The 18,834-nt window shown below is 39.7% G+C and overlaps 1 protein-coding gene across 1 annotated transcript in view; it reads right to left on the reverse strand.

Moving 5' to 3' along the window:
• The window catches only part of LOC105930293 (vasoactive intestinal polypeptide receptor), a 33,707-nt gene extending 15,570 nt beyond the window's left edge, over positions 1–18,137 (reverse strand). The window contains exons 1-3 of the mRNA XM_012868424.3: positions 17,900–18,137; positions 12,623–12,716; positions 7,061–7,174 (exon numbers count right to left, since the gene is read on the reverse strand). Of these exons, the coding sequence (XP_012723878.1) occupies positions 7,061–7,174; positions 12,623–12,716; positions 17,900–17,959 (268 nt within the window). The 5' untranslated portion in view covers positions 17,960–18,137. The remainder of the gene's footprint in view (positions 1–7,060; positions 7,175–12,622; positions 12,717–17,899) is intronic.
• Between the last annotated feature and the right edge of the window lie 697 nt (positions 18,138–18,834).

Genomic DNA, 18,834 nt, shown 5'->3' on the forward strand with positions numbered 1-18,834 from the left:
TCAGTGGCAGCATTTTAGATGCCCAGTAAATAATAAACTTTAATTAATAATAATTACTTATGAAATTCAGCTTTTAATCGCTGTCGGAAAACAATAACAAGCTAGCTTGGGATGTGCCTCTGGGATTTTGATCAGAGATAAACTTTTCCTGACAAAAGTTGGAAAACCCGTGGGATTTGCTAAAGCTGTGTTCAGTGACGAGTTAACAGCCATCCGTATCACAGGCAAACTATAGTGCATGACAGTCAGTGACTGAGTGACAGACCGCACATAAACTGTTTCTAAGCACTTACTGCTAGCTAACTGTTAGCAAACACTGAACCTGGAATCTGCTTCATAGCTCCCCTTTAGTTTACTGGTTTATGCTTTTAAAACAGCAATATAAACTATTGTAAAAATCTCCACAAACTTACAATAAAATCATATGCAAGATCCTAAAATTACTTCCAATGAGAAGAGAAAGACAGTGACATATATGATATAAATCAAAAACTAATATTGCTATACCGAGTTTGTCTGCCATTATTTTGGAATAGCACCAGATTGGGCCTCCTGCCTCAAGTGGAGGAGTTTAAGTAACTCGGGGCTTTGTTCACGAGCAGTTTTGCAAACTCCTGAGCCAGGAAAGTTGATATTGGCTGTCCTAAAAGTCCTTAAAGAACATGAGATGACAGCATTGCCTAATTTATGTTATGTAAGTGGGATACAGACTGTAAGAAACAGAAGGAATAACAATATTTTCAAGACAAAAAAGCGATTTTAAAAAGTCCAAAAATGTTTAGAACTACAAATTAATTTTATGAAATGACTTCTTGATTTTAATATTGTACCTGAACTCATACTACATAAACCAATTTTTTTTTTTACAAAATCATATTTAACCTAAAGACAGTTTTCAGGAGCACACAGAGCGGAGCTCAATAAGTGACTCAGATTGTGACTAAATCAAATGCAGGGGATTATTTTAGCGCAAGAGTTTCAGAGTAAAAACAATCTGTAAATTAAGAATTACTTTTACATTATATGTATATTCTGCTTTGTAATCTAAGATGGGATCACCGGCAGCTTTGCGAATGCGTGACTACAGACAACTTTTGCTTCACTAAAAGGCTGCTGCATCTGATAACTTTTAAGTTCTTAGGAAGTGGGAGGAGCTTATGGCAGCATTGCTGCTCCCCCATGACAGTAATGGCCAAAAATTGGTGCTTTCACATGAAGTCGCTACAGATGCCAAAAACGCAGAAAAAAACTTCCTAGATTTGTCGCTAGTCACTTTTTAAAAAGAGCTGCTAGAGGGGTCTGAAAAGTTGCTAAATAAAGCAACAAAGTCGCTAAGTCGGCAACGGTGTTCACTAGTGAGGGGAGAATGGAGCTGAAAGATTGACAGATGGACCAGTGTGGCCACATGCAGTAGTACGTACGCTGCATCGATCCGCTGTGGTGAAAAGAAAGCCTTTGGTAAGTTGAGTGTTGAGCCAAAACTGGTCTATGTTCCTACCCTCACCTGTGGTCATTAAATCTGGGTTATGACTGAAAGAATGAGATCCTGGATACAATGAAATGAGCTTCCTCTGCAGAGTGGCTGAAAGATCCCTTAGACATAGAGGGAGGAGTATAGCCACTGCTCCTCCACATCAAGAGGAGTCAGATAAGGTGGCTTAGGCCTGGATGCCTCCTTCATTGGACCAGAATGGATCGTGGAGGAATTTATTTAGTAATTAAATGTCAAAGCCCAATGGCAGCATAAATAAAATAATATCTGGTATATCAGGTATAATATACCTGAAACTGGAACTTGCTCAATCATACTCATGCCCAACTATTCCTAAAGTCACTATTTTGCATCATGTTTAAATGTATATCTCCTGTGCAAGATTTCACCTCTGGTGTGTTATATTGAAATTAACAATAAATACTTGATTTTGTACCTGCTTGACAGCAAAACACCATTAATTCATTTTCAATAAGATTGTGAGTAAATACATGCTGAAAAGATTGTTTCGACTCCAAAAGTTAAAATATTTAGGATGAAGAAACCTGCAGTGGATAATTCGACACCGTAAACTACAATATATAGATTGGTCAAACCTGGATTAGGACATTCCCCGCTGACTACACATTCTTTAAAAACACTTTGTGATCTGTGAAACCTTCACTGCATTAGTGAATACAGAAAAATATCAAGACTACCAGTCTCACTTTATGATGCTGCTGTTCTGGTGCTCTGGGTTTTCTGTGTTGTATAAAGGGAACACCTGTAAACATCAATGATGTAGTTATGATTACAAAATGTTAATTCATACTCAATATATGATTTTTTTCCCCCTTTCCATTATTTTTCTTTGCTTGCACACCACCTAAGCAAATGAAACCTGGTGTCTCATAATTTAGGATGCAGACCATTAAACAGAAGTGTATTTTGTCTGTTTTTTTAATTTTGTTTTTTTTTTGGATTTTGTCTTATACCACATATAATCCTGCAGTAAAAAGAAGGATTTCTTTTTTTTGGTTTCTCATTGAATAATTCCCATCTGTAAAATGTCCTCATCATGTTTTGGGACAATAAGGAAGAAAACTCTGGACCCAGTGGCGACAGAATAATCCGATTGATTCAGACTGCTGTACAAATCCAAATGTTGGACATTCCTAGTATTTCCCAACCGTATCACTTTACTCTGCCTTTATCGTTTTATGGCTAAATGGGGTAATGACAAACAGTCCAGACTATAAGACTGTTTTCGGCTTAGATTTTGGTCAGATCACAAATACCTGAGCGGCATACTGCAGAGAAGAATGAGGCTTATCTTCTTTAAACAGTATGACAAGACACAAAGACGAAGATAAGCCCCTGCTGTTTCAGTCAATGCTACCGCTGGATCGGGCCTGTTTGAAGGATTGCCAGAAGAATGCTTTCATCGTGCCCCAAAACACGACGCCGAGGATTTTCAGGACCATGTGTGACAATGGAGGCCAAATTAGTTCCTCCCAAAATAAGCCTTATTTTTAGCCTGTTTACATCTCCTTTTTTTTTCTATCGCTATTATCTACCCAAACCATATCATCACTAATTAGCTCTGGGTGGAAAAATGGATGTTAGAGGAAATATTTCAGCCTCAGCAGATTTACAGCATGCAGGTAAAAGCACTGATCTCCAGGCACTTTGTCATTGTGAACCTGGAGAGAAGGTGAGACTCGTGTGCCAATAAACGGGATGAATGACTGCGTATTTGCGTTCAACCTACTAGGTAAAGAGTTCACGAGAATGGCAAACTGTCTACGCTAAATTTATGACTCGGCCCCTCAATCTCTGTGGCGCCACGTTTCGTAATGCTTGTTTTTACTGCGTGAGCCTTATAAAAAGAACGGCTCAGGATGTGTCAACAGCTTCGGCCTTTCACAACTGTTCCCGACAGTGAAACTGAACTTTTCCACATTTTCTATAATACAAACACAAATAAAGAAATGGTGCAAATGGGCTCCTGTAAACTCTCAAGGTGAATAAGAACAAATGTACACTGCTTAAACAATACAAATATAGCACCTATGATATTTGGAGCTCCAAAGGTAGCTCACAACATACAGAATCCCAGATTGTTCATCATCCCCAACTCAGGTCCTCCTTTTATGACCTGGGAGAAGAGCATGTCTAACCAACAGAGACCTGCACTGATCACAGTAGTTGATTTACAGACAAAATGTGCAACAAAGGTTGACTATGATAACTTCTCTTTTTGTTGAGACCCCTGATCTTCCTCAAGTCCTGCACCATCGGGGCCCAGTTGATCTTCTGAATCTTTGACATGTCAAGTAAACATGTATTTTCTTTCCACAACCTCATGGAGCTTATGCTTCTTAATCTTTCCCCGGAGTGCTGCCTTGGCCTAGGTCACACCAGCTCCCATCTGGGTCAAAGCAAAGCTTCCCACAGAAGCCTGCTTCTCTAAACTGAAGTCTTCAAGAAGCTCATCGTAAATCTTAGGTCTGACCCTAACTCATTCTCCAAAAACTGACGTACAAAACACTGCCTGGTTCAAAGCAGCAAGCAGATGGTCCCTCTGGCTCCAGGTTCAAAATATCAAGCAGACTTTCAATCATTAACAGCGGACATTTGCAAGCAGAATGAGATTTTACTTTATACAAAAAAGCCAATAAGTGCAACATGCAAATGTATGCAGACTGGCTTCATAAACATTGTTCATAAACATTGGTTGACAAAAGAGTATTGAGCAAGTATCAAAAACTCTCAACACCCTTTTCATTTATTTCTTCTTTTTTTGGGGGAGTGGTAATTTTAATAACTGTATACATACATACATACATACATACATACATACATACATACATACATACATACATACATACATACATACAGTTTATTGATTTCTGGTTCATTGTAGCTTCTATTGTTTGTTTATCTTTATTGTTATTATGCTGCTTGTTCTGTACAGTGTACAGTCTACAAATAACTTTACATAAAGTAATAAATCAGAAAACAGATGCGACACGCATGCCTCTGTAAAAAGCATACTTTATCTCCTTTAAAAATGCTCAGTGAGGCTTTGCTGCATACTGAATGCAAAAAAACAGCTCCGTCAAATCTTACAACATAATAACACTCGAAAGACTCAGTGTGATAATTAGTGACAATCTGAGATGCAAGTACCCCACGTTGGCATCATCTTAGGAAGTACAGTCCAAACATCTTGCAAATCAGTGAATAACTTCCTCGTCCGGGGGTTCAGTTTCTACATAATTAGCGTCATGTCCCTGCAAGTCTTTCACAGATTAAAGAGAGACAAATAAACAACATGCTATTTGATAGTGCTGCAAGAAAAAACTGTTGACGTCGTGCCACTCAGATGTGTCATGTAGTGAGACAACGGTGTGTGATTGTGGAGAAGAATTACATCCTAAGTCTGATTTAGTGGGATGCTCTGTACATTTCATATTTCCAGTTTGTTTCCTCAGATGTTACAGTAAACTTGGTGATACTTGCAACAACTGCAGAGCTGGGAATATTTGGGATTGAAAATGGAAGTACGGGAGGGACAAAGATGAGCAATTCACACTTTTTTTCTCTCAGTTTGTTTTCTTGTCCTTCAAGAAATTTCCACTTCACACTGCATCACTGATTTTATTTTATTCAACAGCAGGTAGGAAATAATAGGCTTGTGAGAACAGTACAGGAGCTGGGATGTGTCTAACTGCACCAAGGCGTTTGTATGCTGGGGGGGGTGATTACTGGAATACTATTCAGGTGAGTCTAACATGGCGGCCTAGTGGTTAGAGTAAGGTGATTGCATCCTGGGAAGGCTACATGTTCCTCTGTTCGAATCCCACAGACTGTCACTCTGGGTCTCCTCTCCCTCATGTGATGCACAGCGGGAACCCACTGCTCCCCATAAAAGGGATGGCTTCAGTGCAGAGGACACGTTTCATTTGCATGTTGTTGCAATGACAAATGAAGATGATGTTTATTATAATTTAATGCATGACAGCTGTGACGTGAGACGCTGAGGGCTGGTGAATGATAGACATAGAACTAAGAAAACACAACATGGAAAAGTGGAAAAGTTTTTGCACAGGACAAAACTTCAAGTCCAGCAAATCATGACAGTTGCATGTCAGCATCAGGGGTAGAAGAGGGAAATTAAGGGATGTTCTGCCATGCCATTTGTACATGGCATGTACGTGTAAAATAGGATGGGGTCAAGCTTGCCGTTTTGAATCAGCTGATTCAAAACGCCAAGCTAAATAATTGAAGAATCAGCTGATTCTGAGGAAAGCTTGTTGTCTTGAAGCCCGTTTTGGTAGTAGTACATATGCTGGGTGGTGGTGTAATGAATTGTGTGGGTTAAAACACCCAACAACTGAACATTTTTACTTATTTGGTTGTAACTTCAGCATCCTGAGCTTGGACTACAAAATCACAGCAAAAAATAAATAAAAATAGCAGATTTGCTAAATTGGTAAGCTGGATGTCAGCAGTTCTGCAGAAAATACTGTGATGTAATTGTTCAGAAAATGTAATAGACAAAACTGAATGGCTTGAAATATCAACCTGGACCTGGACAGACTCGACTTTTCTGCATTCCTACAGACTCCAAGTACACAACAAAATGTATTTGAGGGGATAAAAAGTGGATTTTGCATGATATGTCCACTTTAAATCATTGACAAAACGCCCAGTAAAAACATACCTACCTACAAAAACATACATACCACATTTTCAATACTTGTTTTACAAACATAGCTAAATTTCGCCGCATATTTAGTCAAGTTATCTTTCCAGGCTGCTAAACAGACATGCCACTCATAGCTTAACAGTTGTAGTTAATAATCTTTCATTAGTTTTCACAACATGACTGCTTTCCCATGCTTTCTTGAAAGCAAGGGAAACATGTAGTAATTTCTATTCAGCCAGCTGACAAGCAGTGGGATGCAACACACAGAGAAAGGGCTGTGTTGCATGAGTTTTCTGTAGAACAGGTTGAAAACAGCAGTAACTCTGGTACTTTCTCGGTCATCCCATAAAAAGGGCTTAAAACTATATGAAGGGTCTAGTGGGAATTCTTTAGGAACCTTTGTGTACCAGTTAGCTCAGTTATGTACCAGCTTTGACATAAAAAAGCTAAATAAGTAAACCATGATCACTTATAGGCATTGCAAAGCTCAGCAGCAGTATCACTCTGCTGCATGAAGACTCACAAACAGAAAGATCTTTTTTAAGTATTTGCCGTTTTTGAGCCAATCGCCAAAGAAGAGATAAAGAAAGAAGACAGAGACTGTCCTCAGAATACAAACCAAAACATTATCCCTGAGCTCAGACACTGTGTTTAGGCTGCAATCATAAACTTACTAAAGTATACCCTTTTGAGTTGCAGAAATAAGTTGAATTCTACATACTTATAAGGTAGGGCTTTAAAAAACAGTTCTCAGGACTAGCAGTATACATCTAAAAAATAGAAAACTGCACAAAAATGCAGAAAATGGCGTTAACATCAATCATAGAGATTAGTAAACTATTTGGACAAATCTAATTTATAAACTAGAGTCTTACGAGGAGAAGCATTGTTGGTGAAGTAGAAGAGATACTTGGGGCATGGGATGGTAACCACCTCTCCGATATCAGCAGTGGGCCAGCAGGTGAACTTGTCCCATGTGATATTGCAGCCTAATGGGAAAACAGAAGGACATGAGCTTAAATGATGAAAAGTGGTGCATAATCAACAGAGGAAACACAGTAAAACCAAATAGCTCAAAGTCAGAATGAGGCAGAACATTGCTCAGTTCATGTTTGTTACGTTAACGCTCCTCAGTGACGAACAGCAGCCTGAGTAAGCTCTAGATGGAGTTTCCATGGCAGACGAAAGGTGTAAGCTTGTGTCAGCAGTCACAACAGGCCCGTGTCCATAACAGCGGATAACCCAAAGTAACTCACTGCCACCATGACTATTAAAAGAGCTTCCCTTCCTTCATTACTCGCTGCTGTATGAATTCAACAGATGGCTGTAACTTTCCATACTGTGGATGCAGAATCAGGTCATCGCTGCATCCATATCCACACCTGCTCAACAATCTATCACAATAAAAACTCAGAGCACCATCCACAGGCACCAGCAACATTCGGACCTAATGGAGTTTACACACAGCCAATGATGACTAAATTAAAACGGTAATGAGAGTTTAATGACTTTTTTGTAGTGTGAAAATGAACAGTCTCCCAACATCTCGCCAATGTTTCAGTCACATGGGGAAAGCAATGACTTGGTGGAGCAAAATCATAACCAAGTGGAGCATTAAGCGTGCTGTGTGCTGCTGGTACGGAGCGCCCACTTTGTCAAATGTAATTCAAAACTAAGAATAAAGCAACAGATCACCAAAGTAAGGTTGATCACTGTTCATTGATGATTTGTTCTTTTATAAAATGTCATTAATGTAAATTAATGTGCAGTCTCAGATCAATTTGTTTTGCTTTTGCACCCCAGGGAGGGCTTTTCTCATTTACAGTCAGAGGTAACTGTACTGCATGTTGAGGTCTAGAAACAGGTTTCCATTTTTAATTAAACATCATACTACTTTCACTTTTCCACATTGTGCCCTGGGTACAAACATAAACTTTGATGTATTTTACTGGGATTTTATGTGTTAGAACAGTGGTTCTCAAGTGTTTTCGGTTGCCCCCCCATTTCAATAATAAAATATTTCTAGGCCCCCAATCCAAACAAAATAGGTCAAAAATTGATACTTTTATTGTTTTCTGTTTTGTTGCATTAAAGCGGTCGCTCTGATGAATACCCAGAATCCCCTTTAAAATTTATAACAGCACATTATATAACAATGGTTTCCAATAACAAAAAAAAATTAACACAGCCACACTTTTTTAACTATAGCCCTATAATATTACCAACTATATAAAAGGTTTTTAGCCTGACTCATACCTGCTGTCAAAACAAAGGATGAAACAAAAATGTTCACTGCCTGTAGACACAGCACGTTCCCTCTCTGGAAAGACGGCACATGTTACTTTTAACTAGCCAAGAACCTCATCATCAATACAATTTAGAGACCCATAATAGATGAGCTGAAAATATTGCAAAAATTATATCAACCCATTAAAACTAAAAACAAACATCAGTTACATTACGTTTTACACTTTTCATGGGTTTATTAATATCATTTATCTACAGACATCTTCCTAGTTATACTATTAACTGCAGGTACAGACAAAACAGCAGGGAGTACTGTTGTCTCATTTAGAAGATTTAGAAGGCCTGTATCTTCTGGACAAACAAAGGCAAAGGTGTTCTTATGCTGTTCAATTCATCACCCCTCGCTCCCCCTCCTCAGATCACAACCTGGTTCACATACAGCCTATGTCCAAACCCCTTGTGCTCAGAAAATCAGTCTTACTGTAACATGCACAGTGAAGAAATGGTCTGTAGCGGCCAAAGAAGCCCTTAGAGGCTGCTTCAGCGCCACTGTGTGAGATTAGCTATGATATCCTCATGGGGAGGACATAGATGAAATGACAGAAAGCACCATGGACCACATCAAATTTCTGTGTAGACTCTGTGTGCCCCTTATAAAAGTTGGGCGTTTCTTCAACAGCAAACCTTGGAAAAACCCTGAGATAAAAGCTTTGCTAAAGGAGAAGAAGTAGGCTTTCAGGTCAGGTAAGAAAGAGGAACTGAAAACTCAGTAAAAAAAACTGAGGAGGAAGTTCAGAGAGGGAAAACAGCTACAGGAAGAAAATGAAAGTGCAGCTGCATAACAACAACATAATTGATCTTTGGAAAAGCCTGAAAACTATTTCAGGGCACAAACAGAACACTTAGCCAGTAGGCGACATGAGATAGGTGAATAAGTTGAAGTGCTCAAACTTCAGAAAGTATCACCGCTTTCTGAAGTTTGAGCACCCAGTTTGTTCCCCAAAACCCAGAGTAACATGCTGCAGGCACCCCCATCCTGGATGACTGCCTTTTCTCTGCTCAGAACTGCACGTCTTTCAGTTCACAGCTATTATCTACCCCCTCTGCATCAGAAGACTCCACGAATGAACCCCCTCCACCACCCTGTCCTTTTCAACTCTCCAGTTGAGGAACGCTCTGCGAAAGACCAAAGTGAGGAAGGCTGCAGGTCTGGATGGCAACAGCTTCAGACTCCTGAGGTGTGTATGGATGAGCTGTGTAGCATCATGGGACACATCCTCAACATCAGTCTGAAACAGGGGAGAGTACCAAAGCTGTGGAAAACAACCCGTGTGGTACCAGCGCCTCAGACTGCACACCCAAAGACCTCAACAGCTACAAGCCGGTAGAACTAACATTGCATCTGATGAAAACCCTTGAGAGGTTGATCCTCAACCATCTTCGCTCCCTGGTGAGGCCTTCACTGGATCCTCTGCAGTTTGCCTACCAGCATGGCATTGGAGTGGATGATGCCATTATCCACCTGCTATATCGAGCTCTAGCCCACCTGGAGAAACCTGGGAACACCGTGAGGATTGTGTTCTTAAAAGGGACAATGTGTAACTAATTTGGCATTTACGTAATTAGCAAAAATAAAGTATTGCTTTTATGAATACATATTCTGGCTAATAACATCACACCAAAAATGAAAGCGTTCTCATAACTTAGAATTAGTAGTTTATAAATACATAGGTGTCTGAGTACCCACTGGGAGGCACCATGTTGCGTCACTATTTCTGACTTCAGTAGCCGATAGGGGCCAACTTGTCAGCCATACGTGTTTTCTACATCTGTCTCCTATCCACCATATTTTCGAACGCAGAACTAACTATGGGTCCAACTTCCGTTTTTTTGTGCGGCACTTCCGTTTCAACGCTTCCCTAGGTCAAATAATATTAGCTTGAGTGAAATGATAAACTGTCGCAGTAACATTTACAAAAATTGCAGAGCGATCGAAGTGGCAGGTCAGTGCCAGAGCCTCAAACTAATCATGACTGAGAGGAAGAAATAAAGAAGTGGCCTCATATAACGTACGAGGACATGTTTAACCATTTTGTGTCGTCACTTGGTGCGGACGGCTCTGCTATGCTATGAGGCTGATGTCCGTTCTAGTCAAAGAAAGTCTGACGTTCACTCTGCGTGGATCTTGACTAAATAAACGGGCACTACTGAGATGGCCGGAGTGCTCAGGTGCTGCGGCTCCAGGGTAAGCCCTTCAGTTATGCAGCGGTGATCTTATGGACAGTAGGCTAATGAATGGTCTGATTCAAAAACATACTAGCTGTTGCCTTGTTGTGCTTAGATTGCTGGTCAGTTAATTTGACAAAGATAGCAGTGCTAAATGTTTGTGATTAAACTGATGTTGTAAAAGGATATCAAAGCGTTCTGCCTACTTCATGTTTAGGCTTGAAGTTTGAAATTGTTCCAATCTGATGTGTGGTATAAAAACTCTTGATGCAAACTTGTCACGTAAAAAATAAGTTAGCTTTAGAATGAACCTGTAACTTTATTTCTAGTTAATTTATATCAGAGTTTCAGTGTTAAAGGAAGTAGGGCGCCTTGTATCCACAGCTCTTGTACACGGTCGATGATTAAAACATTCCTGCTCCACGTAAAGCTTTCTTTTACAGCCGTTATTATGACACCCTCTAACTGTACAAACTGTCCCAGTCTTCCTCGAAGTCATAATGACGAGTAATTTGATATAAAGTAGCTGCATTAATCAATTTTTAGCCAGCTAAACAGTGACAGGAAGTGACCGTCCAGAAGTCTCACACAAAAAAATGTCAACTCACTGTCTCTGTATTTCCGTTAAAAATAAGGTGGATATGAAGACGTGCTGTTACTGGAGGAGGAGGAGAAAATAAGCAACGACGACCATAGATCATTCTGTTTGCCATTTTCTGTTAAAATGGAGGACCATCCATACTCTGCTCAGTGAGAGTGAAGAGAAGGTAACCAAGAAAGGAAAAAGTCTATATTGGTTATTATTACCAGGTGGAGATAATTCATGAGGGAGGAGGGATTTAAAACGGATGCGGAGGTTGCAGCCTTTCTGCTGGACAGGCAAGTTAATTCAATATAAATGTGAAGTTTACTTTTTGTCATTATGTTAGAAACAGGGCAGTGTAGTCCACCAGCTGCTCTGTCCTCCTATTAGAGAAGGCTCGTTTGTTCATCTCCCTCCAAGGGAATATGTACACGGACAGGTGGAGGGATATCAGCCCCGTTCACGGTCTGTAGTGCACCAGCAAGACCGGGTCTCTTTACTCGTATAGTCGCTTTTTTAGAGCCAAAATGAACGACTGCACACTCAGAAACGAAGCCAAAAAAACGCGACTCTCGGAATTTACAAGCAACTTTAAAAAAAACAAGCAGACTTGACAACAGTGCTGAAAATCAGTTCACACGATAACCATAGCTACTAGCTATTAGCAGTAGCTAATACATGGAGGACATGTTGACATAGTCCCACTTATGATACCCCGAAGCTTCTGTAGTAGTTATTAAGCACTTAATGGCGAGGTTGTTTGTAAATTATCTAGCACACCACTAGATGGTGCACCAGTGTGAAAATCTTACACACTGGTACACAGTAGATGCTGAAAGGAGCGTTTCCGCAGGTCCTTCCTCCCAGCTGCTGTTAGACTTTTTAATCTCTGCTGCTGACAACAGACTCAATAAATGTTTATAGATCTTGCTCATGGTTGCACGGGTTCTGATCTGACCTATGTATCTGATCACAGTGCTTTGGGTGGTCAGTATGACTGGAAAAGGACTATATGCTAGGTTCAGTCCATTTACCATTATTTGGTCAGTCATAAACAATACATAGAGGTTTGTAGTTTTACAGTGACATGTTAAAATGTTGAAGAAGTATGAATACTTGTCCAAGACTTCTAGGAATCAAAACTAGCACTGACTGTGTATGATAAGAGGCTGGAACAAGGTGGAAAAACTGAGTTCAGCCATGCAGGTTCTAATGTAAAACCAGGGGCTGTCTGAACAGCTTCTGTTGTCCTTAGTACCTTTTGTGTGAAATCATAACCTAGTTCTGTAAAGCACAAAAGATTATGAGACAAAATAATGGCAGCTACCAAAGCAACATGAAAATAAGCATGCACACGAAATTACATAAAAAGTACACATACCTGTTGTATTGTCCTCAGTTTGTGCATGGCACATGGCTCTTTCCTTGTCTATTTCCAGAATTAGGTCACATATCGAACTCTGCGCTGAACACACCTGTGGACACAGCATTTCACATTTGCCTTCTTTGCATTCTCAGTGCAGTACTACACAATATGAGGTAGAGAGAGCTTTGCAATGTGACTTGCACAAGTATTCACACACCTTGAATTCGGTTTACATTTGATCACAATAAAACCACAAACTTGATGCTGGTCATGTAATTAGAATATCATAAAAAAGTTCATTTTTTCAGTAATTCAATTAAAAAAAGTGAAACTTGCATATGATAGTCATTTATTACACACATACTGATATTTGAAGTGTTTATTTCTTTTTAATTTTGATAATTATAACTGACAACTAATGAATCAACTTTTTATGACAACAGTGAGCGTGGGACTAGAGGCTCTGTAAGAGGAAACTGTGTTATTCCTCTGACGAAGAGCACCTTTAGTCAGTCGGCCTGGTCTGTGAGAGGGGCCAGGGAATGGAACTCATTACCAGATGAAATAAAACAAATATCAACTTATAAGGCTTTTGTCATGTCATGTGCTTTATTAAATTGCACTGTCCACTTTCAAATAATTTATTAATATATTTTTGCAATAATGTGGCCAGTCTTTTGCAAGCTTGTACAATCTTTTCAACATAGAAAGCAATAGTCCAGATTATTACAGTACATGTGAGAAATGTAGGACGTTATCTGGTTGATTTGCTTAACGGCAAACAATGGTACTCTGCCAGAAAAAAAATAAGCACAATGGCTTTTTTCTTTGCTTGACTTAGAGAAACATTTGCATACACCTGAAAACGCCATGTGGTTTGTTGTACAAAGCCAACACAAACAAATTGACCCAGTTGATGAGCTGACCTGGTTTATGTGCATTCACTGTATGATGATTATTCATTAAAAGCAAACGTGGTGTTTTTCTGGGTGATTTCAAAAGCTCCTTGCTTTGTATGACAAACTATGTTTTGAAGTGGAAGACTGAGTATTTTAGCATAGAGTGCATTGAACTATTGGAACATCCGTGTCTAAGTCAAAATATGCCAGAGTTTCTGAAAATCAGATGTTCAATTCAAGAATTCTATGGCGGTTTTTCCACATTTTGACAAATTAAATAATAGGAAATTGATCAATGGCTCTTTGATATGTTAAATGAATTCTCAGGGCAAATTTTCATACTAGAATTTATTTAGGGGTTTTAACGGATGCTCAATATAAATTCCTGCCATATATTTGTAAAAGATTTCCAAGGCATGAATAGTTTTATAAGGAGTTGATTAGGTGACTTATAAAACCAACTGGTGACACTAGGATTTATATTAGGGTTCCTGTATGAAAGGCAGCTGCATACAAATTCATGCCTGGATTTTCAGATTTGTATTTGCTTCGAGGTTTGAAAATACTTTTACCAAGCACTTATTAATTGCCTTCTGAAGGTAATTGGGTTCAGGAAATTGTATTTATGGGTATCAGAGTAAAGAGGTCCGCACACAATTGCATCCCAGACTTTTCAATTTTAATTTTTAAACAATTTCATGGCTGTGCTACTCTTGCAAGGCATGAATTAGATGACTTCTGAAGGTGCTCGTTTCAATTCTAAAAGGAGCAAATCATAATAATCTCATAAAATCAATATGACTCAACTTGAAATCAAAAATAAAAAAATTCAATGTGGTTTATTAAATATAAGGTCTCTCCCTCCCAAGATTCTGTTAGTTAATGAATTGATTTTTGATAATCAGATTGATTTATTTTGTCTCACAGAAACCTGGCTGCAAGAGGACTACGTTAGTACAAATGAGTCAACTCACTCTAATTATTTAAATTTCCACATTCTCAGAACTACAGCAAAAGGAACCATCTTTCAGTCTGAATTATTAATTAGTCCCAGGCCAGTTAATAACTAAAATTCTGTTAACCTTTAGTTTCCCTAATCCAAATTACAAGGCAATAAAACCTCTTTTGTTTGTTGTTTTATATCGTTAATAATTCTTTACTAACAGGAAGTCCACAAAATGCAGTTCAAAGACTTCAGCTGATCCAAAATGCTGCAGCAAGAGTTCTGATGAACTCAACAAGAGGGATCATATTTCTCCAATTTTAGCTTCCCTTCATTGGCTTCCTTTTAAATCAAGAATAGAATTTAAAATTCTCCTTCTCACATATGAAGCCCTTAATAATCAAGCTCCATTATATATCAGAGCTCTGATTACCCCGTATGTTCCTAACAGAGCACTTCGCTCTCAGGCTGCAGGTCTGCTGGTGAAGATTCTCAGTAATCCAGGTCATGGTCATTCCAAAAAAAGTAAAAAAAAAAAAAAAACAACTGGACTTGTTTTCCGTAGTTGAAGACGTTTCGCTTCCTCTCCAGGAAGCTTTCTGTATTCAAAAGGAAAAAAAATATATAGAAATTGAGAAAACTTCCTGGAGAGGAAGCAAAACATCTTCAACTACAGAAAACAGTTCATACAGTCTCTAAAAGTAGAATGGGAGGCAGATCCTTTAGCTATCAGGTTCCTCTCCACTGGAACCAACTCCCAGTTTTGGACCGTGAGGCAGACACCCTGTCTATTTTAAGACTAGTCTTAAAACTTTCCTTTTTAACAAAGCTTATAGTTAGAGTGGCTTATGTTACCCTGAGCTACCTCTATAGTTATGCAGCTATAGGCTTAGGCTTTTGGAGGACATCAGGACCTATTTATCTCACTCTCCTGAGTTCTCCTACTGTTCTCCAATTTGCATTATTTGTTCTTCTTTGAACTTTTAACTTTCTGTTCTCTGTCTTTTTTCTCTTCATATTAGGTAGATCTGGTCTGGCATTCTGTTAGCTGTGACATGATCCAGGGGAGACAGATCATCCACTATTACCATGTAACATAGGATTCCTGGATCAATGTGTGCTTCTGTGTTTTTTGACTCTCTGCTCTGTCTTCTCTAACCCAGAGTCGGTCGAGGCAGATGACCGTTCATACTGAGCCTGGTTCTGGTTTTGCTGGCGGTTTTCCTCCCTGTTAAAGGGGAGTTTTCCTTCCCACTGTTGCTTCATGCATGCTCAGTATGAAGGATTGCTGCAAAGCCATCAACAATGCAGACGACTGTCCACTGTGGCTCTACGCTCTTTCAGGACTGAATGATGCTTGTCAAGACTCAATGCAATCTGCTGAGTTTCCTTAGATAGAAAACTTTTTGACCAATCTGTCTGTATGATTGATTTGAATTTGACTTTGTAAAGTGCTAACCTGACAACAGCCAGCTGCATGTATCGCTCCGCCTAGCTCCACTCACATACATCTGGGACACGGCTCATTGAAAGTGATTTCCCCAACCAAATTTGTGGTCTGGCCAATCAGGACGCAGGGCGGGTGTTTCATGGATCTGACGTAGTGGAGAAGTTACCGTGAGATTCCAACAACAATGGCGGCTCGCATCGAGGAAGCAAGCGTTAGCATTGATGCTGCTATTTCTTCTGTGTTGTCCAATCTATCTGATATTGTTTCATTAAAAGAACATCAGAGAACGCCTCTGAAGGCTTTTGTTGGTGGAAACCATGTTTTCGCCCTTCTCCCGACCGGATTTGGCAAGTTTTGTTTTCCGGGATCGACTCCGACCTGCGGCGCTTTGCCGCCTGTCTTCCCCCCTCTTCCTGTCAGCTCACTGTCAATAAAATGCGTGCCACAAGAGCCGCAAACACATGAAAAAAAAAATTTAAAAAAAATTTTTTTTTCCTGCGTCGGTCTCATCAGCGTCACGGGTTAGCTTCGGTGTGAGTGGTTGAAATAGCACGTCGATAAATATGACAGACAAGTGGCTTATCCAATCATATGCAAGGAGTTTTGATAAGGCCCAGCCTTCAGTAAAGGCAATTCCTATCGCGGTGTCCCAGATGTATGTGAGTGGAGCTAGGTGGAGCGAGACATGCAGCTGGCTGTTGTCAGGTTAGTAAAGTGCCTTGAGATGACATGTCTGGTGAATTTGCATTGTATAAATAAAAACATAAAATAAATAATAAAATTTAATTTAATTATTTATGGGGTTTTGGAGTAAACGGAGTTGCATCCAAACATACACTACATGTTATTTGTAAAAGACTCAAAGGGTGTGAATCCCTTTACAAAATACTCATCGCAAGACTTTTGCATGATCCTCAAGATTTATTGCTCCTACTTTGCTGGATGAATGTTTTGTGTATGTGTGCACATTAATTGGAATGTTGGTACATATATTGGCCAGAAAAGCAGTCTATATGAACCCAGCTTATCTCCATACACAAGGTGGCTCCCTCTCTTAGTTGACATGTATGCCTTTATCTGGCTCCTCGGGCATGAGAGTTGAGTTTCTCTTCTGTTATTTCCCACAGTGATGATTTGGCAATGAAGCATGCTGACAGTGATGGATTAGAGTTCCCTTTTTGAGGAGGAGGATCTCACGTTTAGAAATATCCTAGTTTAATTGATTTTTATCCAAGGAGCTGAAACACACGTTCCACGTAGAGATCTAGTGCTCAAAGAGATCCGACCTCCATCTGAATTTGAGCAATGCGTGATTCATAAACGCGTAAAACAGACAGCTTAGTGGATGAAGGCAGTGGAGACCAGAGAGCAAAGAGACAAAGAAAGCCGTTGCCATGGCGTCCTGCTTGGAGACTTCTCGTGGTTCTTCAACCTTGGTCATGTAAAGAAACTCACAACACGCAGATTTAATGGAGCCACAGCTTCCGTCGAGGACTACGGTTTTGTTTGGTGCCAAAATTAACTGCAGACGGAGAACTTGGAGATGAATTGGAAGAAAAATTAGCAGTATGGAGAGAACATGTACTTCACTTCCCAAATACTTTTAAAATATCCCTAAAAGTCGTTTCGGACACCTTCCTTTTTGTGTTGTATGCATGTTTGAGACCCTTCTTTTTAATTAATTTATTTTTATTTGTTTGAATTAAAAAAATATATATACAGGTTTATATATAAGGTGATTGTAAGGTCGCATCATTTAATCCACACGCATGGATCAGACAGTGAAATCAGATGCGCCACGGAGCAGTTCGGTGCGCTCTGCATCCTTTGCAGAGTGTGCGCACACTGTCAGCCGATACTAATGCTATTTACAACTAGAACACTTTACAAGGTCAGTCTGACCTGACAATACCCAAATTAGTCAACCAACCGAAGCACACTTGGAAAACGAGCGAAAAGTTGAAGTCATGAGAAAACTCAGGGAGCTTAAATGTACTCACAGGTTGCAGCAACGCGCAGGACAAAAAGAGGCACATACCCCAGGAGAACCGCACCAACATAATCCTCTAAATCAACTTTAAGATTGACTATTAAAACTTTGAAAACTGACGTGAAGGATGTCTAAACACCAGCGATAATCCGAGGCAGGTTTGAATGGGTCGCAGCGCTTACTCCGTGCGCCCTGTGCTCCTGGTGGAGAGATCTGCTCCGCGCCACAAGTCCTCCTACTCCTCCTCCAGCCTAGGCGTTCCTCCTCCATCGGTTAAGAGTAATCCAATGAAAGAGCATCGATGAACAAAGGTGCGTTAAACAACGCTTACAAGAAACTTTAAATAGCAAAATGAGGACAAAATACCTTCTCTCTCAAAAAACAGCATTTGTTATTAAACAAAAACTGCACTTTTATGTGTTCAATTTTAGAGGAAAATGTATCACTTCTTATTTTGAGCTATAGGCATTACATAGAATGAAAATATTTTGAAGACAATGAAAGCTAGTAATAATATTAAGGATGTAACCAGTGGATCCCAGGTTTTACGTCTAACTGCAAAAACAACTCCTGGGTTTCTGTAATTTAACTGACTGCTCCCCTCCATCTAATTTAATTTCCAACGGGGAGCAGTTTAGCGTACTCAGTCCCACCAAAGCCCTGAAACTAAATGCTTAAACCTCTACTTGTTAGATAAGTACATGGAGTCTTTAGTTAGACTTGGGGACAGCCAACTAAGCTTAACTAAAGACTCTGAAAGCAGTGGCGGTTCTTGTGTCAATGTTACCCTGGATTGCCAAATACATACAGCAAGAAACCATTTCTGTGTAAATGCTTTCAAACACAGCAAGTGATAGGTGTGAGAATGTGAATTCTTTATCTAAGAAATCCCTTCTAAAAAAGTAACATTTTTCTTCTTAACCCAGGCCACACTCTGTGATCCGT

The sequence above is a fragment of the Fundulus heteroclitus genome, chromosome 6, assembly GCF_011125445.2.
Source record: "Fundulus heteroclitus isolate FHET01 chromosome 6, MU-UCD_Fhet_4.1, whole genome shotgun sequence".
In the NCBI taxonomy this organism is placed as follows: Eukaryota; Metazoa; Chordata; class Actinopteri; order Cyprinodontiformes; family Fundulidae; genus Fundulus; species Fundulus heteroclitus.